At 38.4% G+C, this 20,892-nt stretch overlaps 1 protein-coding gene across 1 annotated transcript in view; it reads left to right on the top strand.

Moving 5' to 3' along the window:
• The window catches only part of C2CD3 (C2 domain containing 3 centriole elongation regulator), a 127,116-nt gene that overhangs the window by 14,498 nt on the left and 91,726 nt on the right, over positions 1-20,892 (top strand). The window contains exons 4-7 of the mRNA XM_055549070.1: positions 713-927; positions 1,510-1,757; positions 11,948-12,080; positions 12,545-12,676. Coding sequence (XP_055405045.1) covers positions 713-927; positions 1,510-1,757; positions 11,948-12,080; positions 12,545-12,676 — 728 coding nt within the window. The remainder of the gene's footprint in view (positions 1-712; positions 928-1,509; positions 1,758-11,947; positions 12,081-12,544; positions 12,677-20,892) is intronic.

Genomic DNA, 20,892 nt, shown 5'->3' with positions numbered 1-20,892 from the left:
CCAGTGTAGAATTAGGGCCTTATTTTTCTCAAATGACTAACAATAAGGATGCAACAAGTTGTTTTTTTATTTGTCAGACCATTAGTCATTATTATGCATACTTGATGTGTGCACTAAGTGTGTGCTTATGCTGATTAGTCTACAGAAAAATGAATAAGACAGTCCATGCCTTCGAGAAATTCATAATCTATTTAGGAGAACAAACTGAAAGTACAAATACCTCCTTTAAGCATCTGCTTTTTTTTAATCTTCAAATTAGGATAATGTACTTTCCTGACAGAATTATATCACCGCATCAACTTCTCTATGTGAGGAATGTAGCACAGTTTCTGGCCTCTTATAGTATTCAATAAATGGAGGTTATATGAATGGATAGATACAGAGTAAGTAGAAAAATGGAAAACGGAGTGGCCATAACATCTCTGCCTAGACACAAAAAAGTTTTCATAGAGGAAGTAATACTGGAGGAAATCTGCATATAGAGGCATAAAGGAATGAAATATAAGGTAAATTTAGAAAACTCTTAAGTAATTAGCAAATCTAGGAGAGAGAGATGGGGGAGGAGAGCACAGTGAGAGGTGAGGCTTCTGCTGTAGGCAGGAATTTGAACTTGATCCTATAAGAAATGGTGGTCATTAATTTATATTAAACAGTTTAAAAATTAATCAATGCTAAAAAATAAAACTTCTAATACATTGCATGTCTCTTTCAGGTCTCACTTGCCCTGGAGCCTTTGTCAGAAACTTATGACAGCTACAATCCTCTTCCTACCACTAACATGACAGAAAATGTGCTTTTATCTGAGCAGGGTTTCAGAGAATATTCTGAAGCAAGCAATACTCAATTTCTGGTTCCATCAAGGATCCCTACTACCAAAATTGATGGAAAAGATTTAGCAGCTAATAGCAGTAGGTCAACCCCGCCAAGGTAATTACCACACCTAATACCAATCAGTCTGTCAGCTAATTCCCACTGAATGCATAATTTTTGTCTTTCATTTGAGGTTGCTTAAGAGACTAAAGGTAGTCATTTCACCAAATAAGTATTAAGTACTCACTGTTTCCTGGTGTTGGGCATAGAAATTAATAAGAGGCAATTCCTGTTTTGAAGATGGCTCATAATCTAGTGAGGAGGCCAATACACAGATAAATAAGTATGTCTAAGTCATATAGAGATGCTATGATAGACGTGCAATGAGGGAAAGAGGGAAAAGGCAGTGTTTTATGAAAGGGAATGAAGGAAGAAAGATAGATTTTGATTTTAAATAATTATCAAGCATTTGCTTTGTGTCACACTCAGCACTGAGCTCTTTGTTTCATTGTCTCACTTTAGCCACAGCCATACCATAGGTAAAACATCTATTATTTATTTCATTTGGGAGATGAAAACAGATTTACAAAGTCTGAGCTACATTGCTATATGCCACTGATTCCCTTTCTGTCTCTGATGAAGTATAGTGTTACCATAATGGTTAATATACTGCTGACGTTCTCCTTTATTTTAAAACAGGGGGAAAGACCACTTGTACTTTGCAGAGAACTCTGATACAATAAAGGACTCTTTCTGTGGACTCCAGCACCATCTTAATTCAGGACAGAGTTTAGAGTCTGTGACTCTGAAAGGCAAAGCCCCATGGAAGCAGATGTCCCTTCTCAACAGTTCTGAATTCCAGCCTCAAATTAGCACAGTTGCCAAGAGTCACAGTGACTCATGCATTCTTTCTTCAAACAACCCCCCTACCAAGGACCTTCTTTCAGGTATGAATATATTTGTGAACTGAGACTAAGCTATATTTATTGGGACTCTGCTCGTTAAGCAATGTACAAAGAGAAGCAAGACTTCTGTTTGAACTAAATAGGCAAATAAAAGTGAGTAATTTTACTAGAGTCTAGAATCTCTAACCATTGAAGGGCAGCTCTGTTAAACCACTGAATTACTTCTGAATAATTATTGGGTGCTTATAATTTTAAGTTTAGAGAAAGCCATTTAAAATGAACCTGAGTATGCAAGAAAAGTCTTTATCACATAAAAATATTAGTCCTTGTTTTTTCCCAGATAATTCAAAGGGAATAAGAATTTTATCTCCTTATCAGAATTTACTTATACCATTGTGCAGAGGCTAGTACTAAATCTGTTTCATATTCTGAAAATTGTTGGTTTCACTGGGAACATTCATTGCACAAAAACTGCTAATCTTAAGCCTGGGAGTTAAATATGATTGACAACCAAACAGAAATAGAAAGGAGTAGGTATACCTGTGTAAGAACTTAGTCTGAAATTTTAAAAGCAAGTAGCATCTGGATCGGATCACCTCATGTTGGAGAGTGGTATTATAAAAGCAATTTGATACCTTGTGTTGCACTGCAGTGGTCAGCCATATATCTCTGTGACATCAACAGCATGACATGAATTTGTTGCCATCCTCACAAGTAAAATTTCCAAAGTAGAATATCTGTGACAATAGTAGAAAAATATTTTAAATTAAAACTGCTTGGGTACATAATTTACATTAATAAGGATTTTTTTAAATGAAGAAAAACATTGTGTTCATAATTTTTCAACTAAAGTGTCTGTGATCTCCTATTTTTAAAAATATACCCTTATTATAATATTTTATACTTTAATGCAACCCTAGGCTGCACTAACAAAGAAAATTGTCCCACTATACTCAGCACCTGTCATCTCGCACCTGGAATATTTTGTATAGACCTGGGAACCAGACTTTGAGAACCAGGCTTTCGTTAAGCAGTTATTTATTCAGCGCTTATTAAATGCCTGACACTCTTCCAGGTGTGAGGAATACAGCAATTTATTTTTTTTTTAAAGGCCCAAAATCTTACCCTATGAATCTTCTATTCTAGATGGGAACAGATGATAAACTAGGTAAGTATGTAGTGTTAGATGGTGATAATGGCAGTTGTAAAAAATGAAGCAGGAAAAAGAGGGAATGCTGTTTTATGCCTCTTGGCAAAGGAAGACCCTTTTAAGAAGTTAGTATTAAAGATCTATAGAAGATGAGTTCCTTCTAAGGAGAGTATCTAGACAAGAGTACTAATTTCACATGCTAGCAAGGTAAGGCTCAAAATCCTTCAAGCTGGGCTTTAGCAATACATGAACCAAGAACTTCCAGATGTACGAACTGGTTTTAGAAAAGGCAGAGGAACCAGAGATCAAATTGCCAACATCTGTTGGATCATCAAAAAAGCGAGAGAGTTCCAGAAAAACATTTACTACTGCTTTATTGACTATGCCAAAGCCTTTGACTGTGTGGATCACAACAAACTGTAGAAAATTCTTAAAGAGATGGGAATACCAGACCACCCACCTGCCTCCTGAGAAATCTGTGTGTAGGTCAAGAAGCAACAGTTAGAACTGGACATGGAACAACAGACTGGTTCCAAATTGGGAAAGGAGTGTGTCAAGGCTGTATCTTGTCACCTTGTTTATGTAACTTCTATGCAGAGTACATCATGAGAAACACTGGGCTGGATGAAGCACAAGCTGGAATCAAGATTGCCAGGAGAAATGTCAATAACCTTAGATACGCAGATGAAACCATCCTAATGGCAGAAAACAAAGAGGAACCTAAGAGCCTCATGATGAAGGTCAAAGAGGAGAGTGAAAAAGCTGCCTTAAAACTCAACATTCAAAAAACTAAGATCATGGCTTCTGGTCCTATCACTTCGTGGCAAATAGATGGGGAAAAAATGGATAGTGAGAGACTTTATTTTCTTGTGCTCCAAAATCACTGTGGACAGTGACTGCAGCCATAAAATTAAAAGACACTTGATCCTTGGAAGAAAAGCTATTAACAAACCTAGAGAGAGTATTAATTAGCAGAGACATTACTTTGCCGACAAAGGTCTATCTACTCAAAGCTATGGTTTTTCCAGTAGTCATGTACAGCTGTGAGAGTTGGACCATAAACAAGACTGAGCACTGAAGAATGGATGCTTTCAAACTGTGGTGCTGGAGAAGACTCTTGAGAGTCCCTTCGGTAACAGAGAGATCAAACCAGTCAATCCTAAAGGAAATCAGTCTGGAATATTCATTGGAAGGACTGATGCTGAAGCTGAAGCTCCAGTAGTTTGGCTACTTGATGCAAAGAGCTGATTCATTGGAAAAGACCCTGATACTGGGAAAGATTGAGGGCAGGAGAAGAAGGGGGCAACAGAGGATGAGGTAGTTGGATGGCATCACTAACACGATGGACAGGGGTTTGAGCAGACTCCAGAAGATAGTGAAAGACAAGGAGCCTGGTGTGCTGCAGTCCATAGGGTCCCAAAGAGTAGGACATGACCGACTGAACAACAACAGCCTAGACTAGGGAAGAAACCACCACGAGATATTTAGCCTTAAGAAAACAGCTAAACAGCTACCATTTATTGAGTATTCATTATTGCTAGCTACTATGCCAGGTGCCTTATACATAATAAACTTAACAAAAACTGAGTGAAGTTGGGATTGTTCAGTTCAGTTGCTCAGTCGTGTCTGACTCCTTGCGACCCCATGGACTGCAGCAAGCCAGGCCTCCCTATCCATCACCAACTCCTGGAGCTTACTCAAACTCATGTCCATTAAATCAGTGATGCCATCCAACCATCTCATCCTCTGTCGTTCCCTTCTATTCCCACCTTCAATTTTTCCCAGCATCAGGGTCTTTTCAAACGAGTCAGTTCTTCGCATCAGGTGGCCAAAGTATTGGAGTTTCAGCTTCAACATCAGTCCTTCCAATGAATATTCAGGACCAATTTCCTTTAGGATGGACTGGTTGGATCTCCTTGCAGTCCAAGGGACTCTCAAGAGTCTTCTCCAACACCACAGTTCAAAAACATCGATTCTTCAGCACTCAGCTTTCTTTATAGTCCAACTCTCACATCCATATATGACTACTGGAAAATCCATAGCCTTGACTAGATGGACCTTTGTTGGCAAAGTAATTGTCTCTGCCTTTGAATATGCTGTCTAGGTTGGTCATAACTTTTCTTCCAAGGAGTAAGCATCTTGTAATTGGATTGTTATCCCTTTTAATCGGATTGTTATCCCTATTTTAAAAGAAGACACGGACTCACAGTTAGGGAGTTTCTGTTCTATCAAGGGGGACAGCTGCTTCTTGGCTCCAGTTCATTGTTATCTTGGACTCTAAGGCAAAGTCCTTTGCTTCAGTCCTGTTGTACGTTCATTATTTTCTTAGACCTGCTTTAAAAAAAAAAAAAAAATCAAGAACTCTGCTGGCCAACTGTTCAAGCCAAACAGTGTGTGCCAGGTGCAACCCATGGGCTGCCAATGTGCAAATCTCTTCCATAAGGGTTACTAGAATCATTGGGTTTAAACATAAAACATGACAGATTGTGACTAAGTCTGAGTTAATAGTCCAGTATTCCTACCTGTGAAAAAATGGGAAAGGATAGCTTCAAGAGAGAGTGAATTCTTTATCACTGATAATGGTCAAGTGTGGGCTGGATAACTTTGTGATGGGACTCTTACAGATGAGATTAAATCGCCAAGTAGACATCTATCTTTAAGATCCCTTCCAACCACAAGACAGTGGAGAATGAAGATTTCAGTGGACCACTTTAGTAAGTAGGTCTAGAACTAAGGTCATGGAGAATTATAATACATAAACCTAACCACCTTCCTGGTCTTTATTAAAATGACCTTATGAAAGGGGATACAGAGCTAAATTAGTCATCAAGCTAGTATTTATGAAACAAACACTAACTATACATCCTACTTATAAGAGTTGGGATTTAGATAGCAAGGAGTAGGAGAAAAAAACAGAAGCTTTATACCTCCCTGTTTAGCAAGGGTTGTGCCCCTGGCATGTAAGAAATAAACAAGGGAAACATTTGTCCTAAACTCACTTAAGTGCCTTTCCTCTGTGATCAGAAAATGATTATTGAGTTGAGGTGCAGGAAGATCCTATGACAGCTTTCTTAGTGTGGGAACCAGCTTCCTCTTACGAAGAGGAGATAAGGTGTTTTTGTTGCCATGCCTTAGACTTTAGAGAAACTTTTCTAAGAGTGCTTGTTTCAAGGAAGAAACCACTTGAAAGCCAATCAATGGACTGTCCTTGCTCAGATTTGTTCACTTGTTGCCATCAGTGTTTACTTCTTTTTTAAAATCTGCTATTGGAAAGAATCTTCAGTGCCTGTTCTTATTCAGATGTTAATAACTAATTAAGTCACTCTTAAAATATTACCATTCCAGGGAATATTTTATTTAGCAAAAAATGCAATTCAACAGATAGCTTTTGAGTGCCTATTTTGTGTCAGCCATTGTTTTGAGTATTGAGGTTACAGTGAGAAATGAGTCCCTGACCTTAATGAATTCATTCTAGTAAGAGAAATAGACTCTAAAGCAGATATGGTATAATTATATATGATATATACAACACTGGAAGTATTTATTAAAACATTTAATGAGCACATATAGTATAATCATGTGTGATATATTACAACAGTGGAAGTATTTATTAAAACATTTAATCAGGGAGGGAAATGGGAAGAAGGTTCAAGAGGGAGGGGACATATGTATACTTACGGCAGATTCATATTGAGGTTTGACAGAAAACAACAAAATTCTGTAAAGCAGTTATCCTTCAATTAAAAAAATGAATGAAGTGAAAGTCGCTCAGTCATGTCCAACTCTTTGTAACCCCATGGACTATTCAGACCATGGAATTCTCTAGGCCAGAATACTGGAGTGGGTAGCCTTTCCCTTCTCCAGGGGATCTTCCCAACCCAGGGATTGAACCCAGGTCTCCTGCATTGCAGGCGGTTTCTTTACTAGCTGAGCCACAAGGGAAGCCAAAAAAAAAAAAAATTTTTAATCAAATTCCTGATACGTACCAGGCAACAAGGATACAGAGACTAACAAAAGCCAGTCCATCACCTCAAAGTTGATTGGGTGAGATAAACAATTTTAATACTGCATGATAATTCTGTGATGGAATGGAATACCTAGAACTTTGAGAGTACAAAGGAAATATTGTGTATAAGGAATTAAAAATAGTTGTGTATGATTAGATCATAAAGTACCAAGACTGTTGTCTCTGGACAATAGTCTGTGTCAGTTTTCCGTGTCAGTAGAAAAACTATTTTTCTACATGGCCCTAAAGTCAGATGAAGTTTATTGTTGACACTGCTTTTCATTAACTACTTTATTCATAAAGCATTTATTGAGTGTCCCTACCTCACTGCTGCTGCTGCTGCTAAGTCGCTTCAGTCGTGTCTGACTCTGTGCGACCCCAGAGACGGCAGCCCCTACCTCATTAAAGATCTTTAAACCATATCAAATTAAGCCAAATATCAACTGGAAACTAAAACAAGGAGGACTTCATGTCATATATCAAGCTTCATTTTCTTTTTTTAAATTAATTTATTTTAATTGGAGACTAATTACAATATTGTGGTGGTTTTTGCCATACATTGACATGAATAAGCCATGGGTGTACATGTGTCCCCCCACCCCACCCCGAACCCCCCTCTCACTTCCCTCCCATCCCATCCCTCTGGGTCATCCCAGTGCACTGGCTTTGAGTGCCTTGTGCACCTTTGAGTGCCATGCATCAAACTTGGACTGGTCATCTATTTCACATATGGTAATATACATGTTTCAGTGCTGTTCTCTCAAATCATCCCGCCCTCACCTTCTCCCAGAGTCCAAAAATCTGTTCTTTATATCTGTGTCTCTTTTGTTCTGTTGCATACAGGGTTGTCGTTACCATCTTTCTAAATTCCATGTATATGCATTAGTATACTGTATTGGTGTTTTTCTTTCTGACTTACTTCATTCTGTATAATAGGCTCCAGTTTCATCCACCTCATTAGAACTGATTCAAATGATTCTTTTTAATGGCTGAGTAATACTCCATTGTGTATATGTACCACAGCTTTCTTATCCATTCATCTGCCAGTGGACATCTAGGTTGCTTCCATGTCCTGGCTATTGTAAACAGTGCTGCAGTGAACATTGGGGTACACGTGTCTCTTTCAATTCTGGTTTTCTCGGTGTGTTTACCCAGCAGTGGGATTGCTGGGTCGTATGGCAGTTCTATTTCCAGTTTTTAAGGAACCTCCACACTGTTCTCCATAGCAGCTGTACTAGTTTGCATTCCCACCAACGGTGTAAGAGGGTTCCCTTTTTCAACACCTCTCCAGCATTTATTATTGTTTGTAGACTTTTTGATGCAGCCATTCTGACCAGCGTGAAATGGTGTTTCATTGTGGTTTTGATTTGCATTTCTCTGATAATGAGTGATGTTGAGCATCTTTTCACGTGTTTGTGAGCCATCTGTATGTGTTTGGAGAAATGTCTGTTTAATTCTTTGGCCTATTTTTTGATTGGGTCGTTTGTTTTTCTGGTATTGAGCTACATGAGCTGCTTGTATATTTTGAAGATTAATTCTTTGTCAGTTGTTTCATTGCTATTATTTTCTCCCATTCTGAAGGCTGTCTTTTCATCTTGCTTATAGTTTCCTTCATTGTGCAAAACCTTTTGAGTTTAATTAAGTCCCATTTGTTTATTTTTGCTTTTATTTCCATTACTCTGGGAGGTGGGTCATAGAGGATCCTGCTGTTATATCAGAGTATTCTGCCTATGTTTTCCTCTAGGAGTTTTATAGTTTCTGGTCTTACATTTAGATCTTTAACCCATTTTGAGTTTATTTTTGTGTATGGTGTTAGAAAGGGTTCTAGTTTCATTATTTTACAAGTGGTTGACCAGTTTTCCCATCACCACTTGTTAAAGAGATTGTCTTTTCTCCATTGTATATTTTTGCCTCCTTTGTCAAAGATAAGGTGTCCATAGGTGCGCAGATTCACTCTGGGCTTTCTATTTTGTTCCATTTATCTATATTTATGTCTTTGTATAGCAAGCTTCTATAACCAGATTTTCAGTGCTAGCAGATCATGTTTTCTTCATCCTTTCTCATTGAATAAACAAGATAACTATTTTCTGGCTGAATCCCAAAGAGGTTTTTTTAAAAAATAAAAATGCATACAGTGATTTCTGAATGGAATATTGTATAGCCATTATTTATATAGAAAAAAAGTTAATGCATATTGTTAAGTGAAAAGGCAGTTATAAAACAGTATACATAATATGCCATTTTTGCAAAAGAAAAAATTTATATATATATATATATATATATACACACACATACATACATACACATACCTGTACAGGGATATGTATGCATAGATTAAAAACTATACAGAATATATCAAAATGTAAATCAGTATTCATGGGTAGTACCATTAATGGGAATATTAATTTTCTATTGTTATATAACAAGTTACCACAAACTTAATGTCTTAAAAATAATACCCATTTATTAGTCACAGTTCTGTGGATCAGAAGTCCAACAAAGTATGGTTGGGTTTTCTGCTTAGGTCATCTTAGGCTAAAATCAAGTTGTCAGCCCAGCTAAATTCTCATCTGAAAGCTCTGGCGGGGGAAATTCACTTCCAAGTTCATTCTTGTTGACAGAATCCAGTTCCTTGCTATAATAGGACTAAGGTCCTGTATCCTTGCTGGCAGTCAGCCAGGGTCCACTCTAGGCTCCTAAAGGCCATGTGCATTTCCTGCCATGTGGCCATCTCCATCTTTTAAGACAGCAGTGATACATTGCATCCCTCGCATGCTTTAAATCTCTGACTTCATATCCTGCAAACAGCCAGAGAAAACTCTGCTTTATAATGGTTTGGGACGACCAAGATAATCTCCCAATCTTAAGGTAGATTGATTTGGAAACATAATTACTTCCATAAAATCCCTTTACAACATTGTCTAGATGAGTAAATCACTAGGAAAAGGCATTTGTATTCCAGTGGCTGGAAATCTGAGAGGAACTGTTTTAGAATTCTACCTACATCATTTCTCAGCCTTTTGGCTAAGATCAAGTGAAGAATTCTGCATACCATAATTGGTAACCTTTATTTTTCTTTTACTTATATTTTCACATAACACATTTCTGCTTTAGTGACTATGCCAAGGCCTTTGACTGTGTGGATCACAATGAACTGTGGAAAATTCTGAAAGAGATGGGAATACCAGACCACCTGACCTGCTTCTTGAGAAAACTATATGCAGGTCAGGAAGCAACAGTTAGAACTGGACATGGAACAACAGACTGGTTCCAAATAGGAAAAGGAACATGTCAAGGCTGTGTATTGTCACCCTGTTTATTTAACTTATATGCAGAGTACATCATGAGAAACGCTGTGCTGGAAGAAACACAAGCTGGAATCAAGATTGCCGGGAGAAATATCAATAACCTCAGTTATGCAGATGACACCACCCTTATGGCAGAAAGTGAAGAGGAACTCAAAAGCCTCTTGATGAAAGTGAAAGTGGAGAGTGAAAAAGTTGGCTTAAAGCTCAACATTCAGAAAACGAAGATCATGGCATCCAGTCCCATCACTTCATGGGAAATAGTTGGGGAAACAGTGTCAGACTTTATTTTTGGGGGCTCCAAAATCACTGCAGATGGTGATTGCAGCCATGAAATTAAAAGACGCTTACTCCTTAGAAGGAAAGTTGTGACCAACCTAGATAGCATATTCAAAAGCAGAGACATTACTTTGCCAACAAAGGGCCATCTAGTCAAGGCTATGGTTTTTCCTGTGGTCATGTATGGATGTGAGAGTTGGACTGTAAAGAAAGCTGAGTGCTGAAGAATTGATGCTTTTGAACTGTGGTGTTGGAGAAGACTCTTGAGAGTCCCTTGGACTGCAAAGAGATCCAACCAGTCCATTCTGAAGGAGATCAGCCCTGGGATTTCTTTGGAGGGAATGATGCTAAAGCTGAAACTCCAGTACTTTGGCCACCTGATGTGAAGAGTTGACTCATTGGAAAAGACTCTGATGCTGGGAGGGATTGGGGGCAGGAGGAGAAGGGGACGACAGAGGATGAGATGGCTGGATGGCATCACTGACTCGATGGATGTGAGTCTGAGTGAACTCCAGGAGATGGTGATGGACAGGGAGGCCTGGCGTGCTGCGATTCATGGGGTCACAAAGAGTCGGACACAACTGAGCAACTGAACTGAACACATTGAATGTTTCATATTTCAGGGTTTTTTTGGGTTTGAGTTTTTAGTTTTTAAGCTATATGTTGAATTCTTTATACTGAAAAATGTTGAATGTTTATGGATCTGTTTGGGGGGTTTTTTGGCCTGCCTACCGTATCTTGTTTTTAGAAGCTATAAAAACTCTAGATCAAGATAGACAAGCACTTGGTATCTAGACTTACTTTACCTCCTAAACAACTGTGGAACCTCAAGAAAATATTTATTCTTCTCAGTATTCCTTGAAATAATGCCAGTGGTCCTAAGCTTTCAAAAAGTCTAAGAAAAGGTGGGGTCATATATGTATAGTGATGTAGAGTCATCCTGGTTATACTGCATGATATATTGGACAAGTTACACATCCTCTGTGCCTCAACTTTTTCATCTGGAAAATGAAGGAAATAATAGTACCCATTTTAGAGGATTGTTGGGAGGGTTAAATCAATTCTTATATATAACATACATAGAAAAGTGCCCAGGAAGTGGTAAGGGTTCAGTAAATGTTATCCACTATAATTGTTGTTGTTACTTAAGGACGGGAAAATTATTTTACTAAATTTATTATGTACAACCACCAGTTGGAAGAGTCAATGTATGTATATAACAACTGCAATAAGGAGGTCAGTCTCTATGGAATAGAGAGACTCCATTCACTGCTGTAATGCCAACATCTAAAACAGTTCACGTAATAGAAGCTTAGTAAAAATTTGTTGTAAAGTGAATGTCCTCAAGGGATTCTCAAGCTAGTGGGGAAAGTACACAAATAAGCAATTATAGTATACTATAGTAAGTTGTGTGATAGAAGAACAGGGGCTAAATATTGCAAATGTTTCTGCTGGATTTAGATTTCTTGTGTTCTGCTTTTGCCCTCTTCAGCTCTGTTAGAACAAGGCAATAAACTGCGTAATGCCATGGTGATTTCTGCAATGAAATCAAGTCCAGATACTAGCATGTTGTTGGAAGAAGTTCATCCTTCTATGAAAGAAGATTTTCTTAGAACATCATCACAGTAAGTTATGGGATAAACATGAATTCCAGTAGTTCATTTCTTAATAGTTGTTAATGTGTCTTTTTTGTCAAGATATGGACTAAATAATCTTGGAAGTGTTCAGCAAGTAATTTTTTAATGTGGTGGGAAAGAAGCCTAAACTAGGAGTTAAGCTACTCAAAATCTAGACCTAGGACTGACACTTGCTAAGTATGTAAATGGCTAAATTCTTGATCTTTCTCAACCAGCATGCTTGTATATAAAATGGGTATATTTTTTCCTCCCTCTCTTACATAAATGAAATGAGATTCTAATGTAGGAAAAGGCTTTGTAAATTGTGAAGTTTTATATATATTTAAGGTAAAGTCTAAAACATTTCAAGTTTTCCATGTTGAACTGTTTCCATGTATACTTCTCAGCTCATTAAATTCTGATTTAGATTTTCCCATATGTTAGCCAGTGAAAACATTTTTTTCCTTCCTTAGAATCAAAGCCTTATCTAGGAATCAAGTTAAAGACCACATTGAAGATCACCTCCTGCCTCCAACTGAGAAACAGGAAAATTGGAAACATGACACAAAGGCTGATACCAGAGCCATACAGCTGCTGTTGGGCAGGTAAGAGCTCTTAACTCTCTTTTCTTTAAAATTTTTCCTCCAATTTATTGTGTATATTGTTAACAGATTTATCTTCCTAAAGCAACAACACTTCTTTTGAATAACTAAGTCATTCCCTTATTCATTACATATTAAATCATTATTTATTATCTACTAAATAAAAATCCAATCTTTAGCCTTTTATTCTTAGCTTCACTTATAGAATGGTCTCCAGTCTACCTTTACATTCTTATTTCTCACCTGTTTCCTTAACACCAGTGTCAGCAGTGTCTAATGAAAAGAACATGGAATTTAAATAGACACAGTTGAAATTTGGGGTCTATCTCTTATAACCTATATGGCCTGTACAATTAAGGCAGGAAAAAAAATAAAAGGGTTCCAAATTGGGAAGGAAGAAGTAAGACTGTATTCACAAATGACATGATCTGGTATGTAAAAAATCCTAAAGAATCCACTGTGAGACAGATTGCAGGATAACACGATAAGTCAATTATACTTCTATTTACTTGCAGTGACCAATCAAAAAATAAGATTAAGGGAATTCCCTGACGATCCATCAGTTAGGACTCAGGGCTTTCACTGCCAGGGCTAGGGTTTGATCCCTGGTCAAGGAACTAAGATCCTACAAGCCATGCAGTAAGTAAATAAATAAAATTAAGAAACAATTCCATTTATAATAACATTGATAAGAATAAAATACAAATAAATTTAACTGAAGAAGTTTAAAACATAACTGCAAATTGTTGAAAGAAATTAAAGGAGATCTAAATAAATGGGGAAAATCTCATGTTCATGATTCAGTACAATCCCTGTCAAATTCATAGCTGACTTCTTCATAGATATTGACAAGCTGATTGTAATTACTATGAAATTAAAGGGTACCTAGAATAGCCAAAAGAATCTTAAAAGAGAAAAAAATAGAAGGATTCACACTTTGCTATTTTAAAACTTACTACAAAGCAAGAGTAAGCAAGTCAGTTTGGTACTGGCATAAGGATAGACATAAATAAATGGAATAGAATTGGTAGTCTAGAAATAAAGCCATATCAACTAATATTCAACAATGGTGTCAAGACCATTAAGTGGAAGAAAGAATTTCCTTTTCAATAAATGGTGCTGGCACTGCTGCCTAGCCACATGCAAAAAATGAAGTTGGACTCTCAAACCATATTTTAAAAATTAATTCACTATGAATTAGATAGCTAAATGGAAGAACTAAAACTATAAAACTCTTAAAACAGAGATAAGTCTTTGTAATCTTGAATTTGGAAAAGGATCCTTAGATATGCATCAGAAGTAGAACTAACAACAACAAAAAATAGTTAAGTTAAACTTAAGAAAATTAAAAATGTTTGGGCTTCAAAAGATACTATTAAGAAGTGAAAAGATAATCACAGAATGGAAGAAAATATTTATAAATCTTATATCTGATAAAAGACACATTAGAATATGTGAGGAACTCAACAACTTAATAACTAAGGCATAAATAATCCAATTTAAAAGGCAAAGTTTCTACATAGAGATTTCTTCAAATAAGATAGTCAGATGGCTAATATGCATATAAAAGTTGTCAGCACCATTAGTTATCAGATCAGATCAGATCAGTCGATCAGTCGTGTCTGAAACTTTGTGACCCCATGAATCGCAGCGCACCAGGCCTCCCTGTCCATCACCAACTTCCGGAGTTCACTCAGACTCATGTCATTCGAGTCAGTGATGCCATCCAGCCATCTCTTCCTCTGTCGTCCCCTTCTCTTCTTGCCCCCAATCCCTCCCAGCATCAGAGTCTTTTCCAATGAGTCAACTCTTCCCATGAGGTGGCCAAAGTACTGGAGTTGCAGCTTTAGCATCATTCCTTCCAAAGAAATCCCAGGGCTGATCTCCTTCAGAATGGACTGGTTGGATCTCTTTGCAGTCCAAGGGACTCTCAAGAGTCTGCTCCAACACCACAGTTCAAAAGCATCAATTCTTCAGTGCTCAGCTTTCTTCACAGTCCAACTCTCACATCCATACATGACCACTGGAAAAACCATAGCCTTGACTAGACGGCCCTTTGTTGGCAAAGTAATGTCTCTGCTTTTCAATATGCTATCTAGGTTGGTCATAACTTGCCTTCCAAGGAGTAAGTGTCTTTTAATTTCATGGCTGCAGTCATCATCTGCAGTGATTTTGGAGCCCAGAAAAATAACGTCTGACACTGTTTCCACTGTTTCCCCATCTATTTCCCATGAAGTGATGGGACCGGATGCCATGATCTTTGTTTTCTGAATGCTGAGCTTTAAGCCAACTTTTTCACTCTCCACTTTCACCTTCATCAAGAGGCTTTTGAGTTCCTCTTCACTTTCTGCCATAAGGGTGGTGTCATCTGCATATCTGAGGTTATTGATATTTCTCCCAGCAATCTTGATTCCAGCTTGTGTTTCTTCTAGTCCAGCGTTTCTCATGATGTACTCTGCATATAAGTTAAATAAACAGGGTGACGATATATAGCCTTGATGTACTCCTTTTCCTATTTGGAACCAGTCTGTTGTTCCGTGTCCAGTTCTAACTGTTGCTTCCTGACCTGCATACAAATTTCTCAAGAGGCAGATCAGGTGGTCTGGTATTCCCATCTCTTTCAGAATTTTCCACAGTTTATTGTGATCCACACAGTCAAAGGCTTTGGCATAGTCAGTAAAGCAGAAATAGATGTTTTTCTGGGACTCTCTTGCTTTTTCCATGATCCAGCGGATGTTGGCAATTTGATCTCTGGTTTCTCTACCTTTTCTAAAACCAGCTTGAACATCAGGAAGTTCACGGTTCACATATTGCTGAAGCCTGGCTTGGAGAATTTTGAGCATTACTTTACTAGCATGTGAAATGAGTGCAATTGTGCGGTAGTTTGAGCATTCTTTGGCATTGCCTTTCTTTGGGATTGGAATGAAAACTGACCTTTTCCAGTCCTGTGGCCACTGCTGAGTTTTCCAAATTTGCTGGCATATTGAGTGTAGCACTTTCACAGCATCATCTTTCAAGATTTGGAATAGCTCAACTGGAATTCTATCACCTCCACTAGCTTTGTTCATAGTGATGCTTTCTAAGGCCCACTTGACTTCACATTCCAGGATGTCTGGCTCTAGGTCAATGATCACACCATCGTGATTATCTGGGTCGTGAAGATCTTTTTTGTACAGTTCTTCTGTGTATTCTTGCCATCTCTTCTTAATATCTTCTGCTTCTGTTAGGTCCATACCATTTCTGTCCTTTATCGAGCCCATCTTTGCATGAAATGTTCCTTTGGCATCTCTGATTTTCTTGACGAGGTCTCTAGTCTTTCCCATTCTGTTGTTTTCCTCTGTTCTTTGCAGTGATCACTGAAGAAGGCTTTCTTATCTCTTCTTGCTATTCTTTGGAATTCTGTATTCAGATGCTTATATCTTTCCTTTTCTCCTTTGCTTTTCGCTTCTCTTCTTTTCACAGCTATTTGTAAGGCCTCCCCAGACAGCCATTTTGCTTTTTGGCATTTCTTTTCCATAGGGATGGTCTTGATCCCTGTCTCCTGTACAGTGTCACAAACCTCATTCCGTAGCTCATCAGGCACTCTATCTATCAGATCTAGGCCCTTAAATCTATTTCTCACTTCCACTGTATAATTATAAGGGATTTGATTTAGGTCATACCTGAATGGTCTAGTAATTTTCCCTACTTTCTTCAATTTAAGTCTGAATTTGGCAATAAGGAATTCATGGTCTGAGCCACAGTCAGCTCCTGGTCTTGTTTTTGCTGACCGTATAGAGCTTCTCCATCTTTGGCTGCAAAGAATATAATCAGTCTGATTTCGGTGTTGACCATCTGGTGATGTCCATGTATAGAGTCTTCTCTTGTGTTGTTGGAAGAGGGTATTTGTTATGACCAGTGCATTTTCTTGGCAAAGCTCTGTTAGTCTCTGCCCTGCTTCATTCCGTATTCCAAGGCCAAATTTGCCTGTTACTTCAGGTGTTTCTTGAGTTCCTACTTTTGCATTCCAGTCCCCTATAATGAAAAGGACATCTTTTTTGGGTGTTAGTTCTAAAAGGTCTTATAGGTCTTCATAGAACCGTTCAACTTCAGCTTCTTCAGCGTTACTGGTCAGGGCATAGGCTTCGATTACTGTGATATTGAATGGTTTGCCTTGGAAATGAACAGAGATCATTGTCGTTTTTGAGACTGCATCCAAGTACTGCATTTCGGACTCTTTTGTTGACCATGATGGCTACTCCATTTCTTTTGAGGGATTCCTGCCCGCGGTAGTAGATATAATGGTCATCTGAGTTAAATTCACCCATTCCAGTCCATTTCAGTTCGCTGATTCCTAGAATGTCGACATTCACTCTTGCCATCTCTTGTTTGACCACTTCCAATTTGCCTTGATTCATGGACCTGACATTACAAGTTCCTATGCAATATTGCTCTTTACAGCATTGGACCTTGCTTCTATCACCAGTCACATCCACAGCTGGGTATTGTTTTTGCTTTGGCTCCATCCCTTCTTTCTTTCTGGAGTTATTTCTCCACTGATCTTCTCCACTGATCTCCAGTAGCATATTGGGCACCTACTGACCTGGGGAGTTTCTCTTTCAGTATCCTATCATTTTGCCTTTTCATACTGTTCATGGGGTTCTCAAGGCAAGAATACTGAAGTGGTTTGCCATTCCCTCTCCAGTGGACCACATTCTATTAGTTAGTTACCAGGGAAATGCAAATCAAAACTAAACAAGATACTACTTCATACCCAGTAGGATCAGTTCAGTTCAGTCGCTCAGTGTCCAACTCTGCGACCCCATGGACTGCAGCACACCAGGCTTCCCTATCCATCACCAGCTCCCAGAGCTTGCTCAAACTCACGTCCATCGAGTTGGTAATGCCATCCAACCATCTCATCCTCTGTTGTCCCCTTCCCCTCTTGCCTTCCGTCTTTTCCAGCATCAGGGTCTTTTCCAGTGAGTCAGTTCTTCGCATCAGGTGGCCAAAGTATTAGAGTTTCAGCTTCAGCATCAGTCCTTCCAATGAATATTCAGGGCTGGTTTCCCACTAGGGTGGTTAGAATCAAAAAATCAGATTAAGTGTTGGTGAGGCTGTGGAAAATTTGAAATCTTCATAGATGGCTGGTAGTGGTGTAAAATGATGCAGCCACTTTGGAAGATAATCTGTCAGTTCCTCAGATTGTTGCACATCAAGTTATCGTGTGTCCCAGCAGTTCAACTCCCTAAGTATATAGCCAAAGAAAACGAAAATATAAGTCCACGTAAAAACATGTACATGAATTGCAATAGTCATAACAGTAAAAAATGTCCATCAGCTGATTAATAGATTTTTTAAATGGAGTATTATTTGTCCAGAAAAAGGAAAAAAGTACTGTTAACATGCTGCAGCATGAGGGAACCTTGAAAAATCATGCTAAATGAAAGAAGCCAGTCACAAAAGAGCACATAAAGATCAAGAATCCAGCACAGGGACTTCCCTGATGGTCCAGTGGCTGGGAATCCACACTCCCAATGCAGGAAGCGGGAGTTTGATCCCTACTTGGGGAACTAGATCCCACATGCCACAGCTAAGAGTTTGCATGCTGCAATTAAAGATCCCACATGCTACAACCTGAGTGCCACAACTAAGACCCAATGGAGCCAAAAATAAATAAATGTTTATATATTTTTTTTAATAAGACTTTTCTACCAGCTCCATGGAAGGCAGTGGAGAGTTACTTTCAGGATTCTGAAAACTCTTAATTATCGATCTCAAATTCCATTTCCAGTCAAACTATCAATCGTGTGAGGGCAGGGTAAAAATATTTTCATACATCCAAGGACTCAAAACATTGCCTCTCTTGCACTAGTTCTCAGGAAACCACAGGCTATTCTCTGCCACAAAGAGAATCTAGGAATAAAGAACAAGGCTTGGAGTCCAAGAAGCAGGGGATGTAATAGAGAAAAAAGAGAAAAGGAGCTTTATGGTCTATGTCCATATTTAGAGAGCAGACACTGCTTGTGGAAGCAGGACAGGGCTTCTGTAGCGATACTTCTAAGGATGGGAAAGGATAGATAGAAACACATTTCTCCTGCGTTTGACCAGATCAAGAGGAAATGTTCAGTTCTCTTGGAGAGTTCAATAATGAAATAATAATTGGCATATAGAAAGCTACTTTAAACAAAAATTAAGGCAGTTATTAAAACAAGAAAAGCTAGACTTTGTAAAGAAAGGGTAGTAAATTATACTTGGCTCTGATATGATGTTAACCCTGAAGATTAACATCATATCTCTTAAATCATTATTATGATTTGATGTTATTGTTCTTGGAAACAGATTTCCCTTTCCCCCATCTTCTCAAATGGGGGAAAGGGAAATCTGTTTTCAAGAATAATGATTTAAGAGAATGGATCCTTCACTTTTTCATAATACAAAGTCATTTAGAAAAGTGAAAAAAATCAGAAAATAGCAACACACGTGTTACTTAGAAATATAAAGGTAAGTACCAACAGAAACAAGGAGTTGAAAGTGATTACTTCTAAGGAGACAGGCAGCTACTGTTTCTCATTATGTCTTATGATCCTATTTGACTTTTAAAATATGTACATGTACATGTTTTCCTTGATTAAAACATGATTAAGAAGAAAAACAAGAGAGCGGACTTGTCTTGTAGCTAAAGAATACAGACAAATTCCAGGCCCCCTCTCCTCTTTTCCAACTTTTATATTTCCTGCCCTCCCAACAGGAACCCCAGGCCACTGGCCTGTGCAGAATGGCTCTGACCTCTCTCAGTTTTCATGTCCTTAGTATTGCATGGAGGGAAATGGCATGCTTTTTTAATGTGTTGTAGATAAGAATACATTCAAAGAAATGTTAATTTTGAAAAATAAGTAAAAAGTGGAGGACTATATACTAAGCAGTAGAAATATTCATAACTTTAAGTGTTGCAAGGAGGGGAGAAAAGCTACTAGAGGGGAGTAGGGATCCATAAGTGGCAAATAAGAGTTGTGTAGAACATCAAGAAGTAGAGCTTCTAAAAGGAGCAGTGTTCACAGGCTGCAGAGAAGCTGTGTCGATTGTGAAGTTGTTAGTTGGGTTTGAGCAGTTAGGAAGTTGTTCTTAACCTTTGAGAGAGAGATTACTATAGTTAAGTGGTTCTCAACTGGAAGCCAGTTCCCCCCTATCCCCACTGTATGGGACATTTGGAAATGTCTGAAGATACTTCTGGTTATCACACCTGGAGGGATTGCTTTCAGGCTATTGGCTTCTGATGAGTAGAGTCCAGGGATCCAGAATGCACATGGTAGCTCCCAGTAACAGTGACTCATCTGACCCAACATTTCAGTAGTGCTAAGATTGAGAAGCTCTGCTATAGGTTAAAGAAAGGTAAAGAAAGGAACACTTCAGTTCAGTTCAGTCGCTCAGTTGTGTCCGACTCTTTGTGACCCCATGAATTGCAGCATGCCAGGCCTCCCTGTCTATCACCATCTCCCGAAATTCACTCAAACTCACTTCCATTGAGTTGGTTATGCCATCCAGCCATCTCATCCTCTGTCGTCCCCTTCTCCTCCTGCCCCCAGTCCCTCCCAGCATCAGAGTCTTTTCCAATGAGTCAACTCTTCTCGTGAGGTGGCCAAAGTACTGGAGTTGCAGCTTTAGCATTATTTCTTCCAAAGAAATCCCAGGGCTGATCTTCAGAATGGACTGGTTGGATCTCCTTGCAGTCCAAGGGACTCTCAAGAGCCTTCTCCAACACCACAGTTCAAAAGCATCAATTCTTCGGCGCTCAGCTTTCTTCACAGTCCATCTCACATCTATACATGACTACTGGAAAAACCATAGCCTTGACTAGACAGACCTTTGTAGGCAAAGTAATGTCTCTGCTTTTGAATATGCTATCTAGGTTGGTCATAACTTTCTTTCCAAGGAGTAAGCGTCTTTTAATTTCATGGCTGCAGTCACCATCTGCAGTGATTTTGGAGCCCAAAAAAATAAAGTCTGACACTGTTTCCACTGTTTATTAAATGCTAATTACTATAGGAGAAACTAAAATTAAATATACATGTATTTGTATGCTTATCTTTCTTAATTAGTTTACAAACTGTATATAAGTAGAGTTCTATTTTACTTATTTTACTATTTTACTACTTATTTCTCTACTCCTCATAGAGCTGATCTTTCCATAAATAAATACATATATTTTTGCTTAATAGAAGAAGGCATGTTTATGAATT

The sequence above is a fragment of the Bubalus kerabau genome, chromosome 15 (assembly GCF_029407905.1).
Source record: "Bubalus kerabau isolate K-KA32 ecotype Philippines breed swamp buffalo chromosome 15, PCC_UOA_SB_1v2, whole genome shotgun sequence".
Lineage (NCBI taxonomy): Eukaryota > Metazoa > Chordata > Mammalia > Artiodactyla > Bovidae > Bubalus > Bubalus kerabau.
Note: the sequence above shows the minus strand (reverse complement) of the source record. Positions and strands in the feature narration are given on the sequence as shown.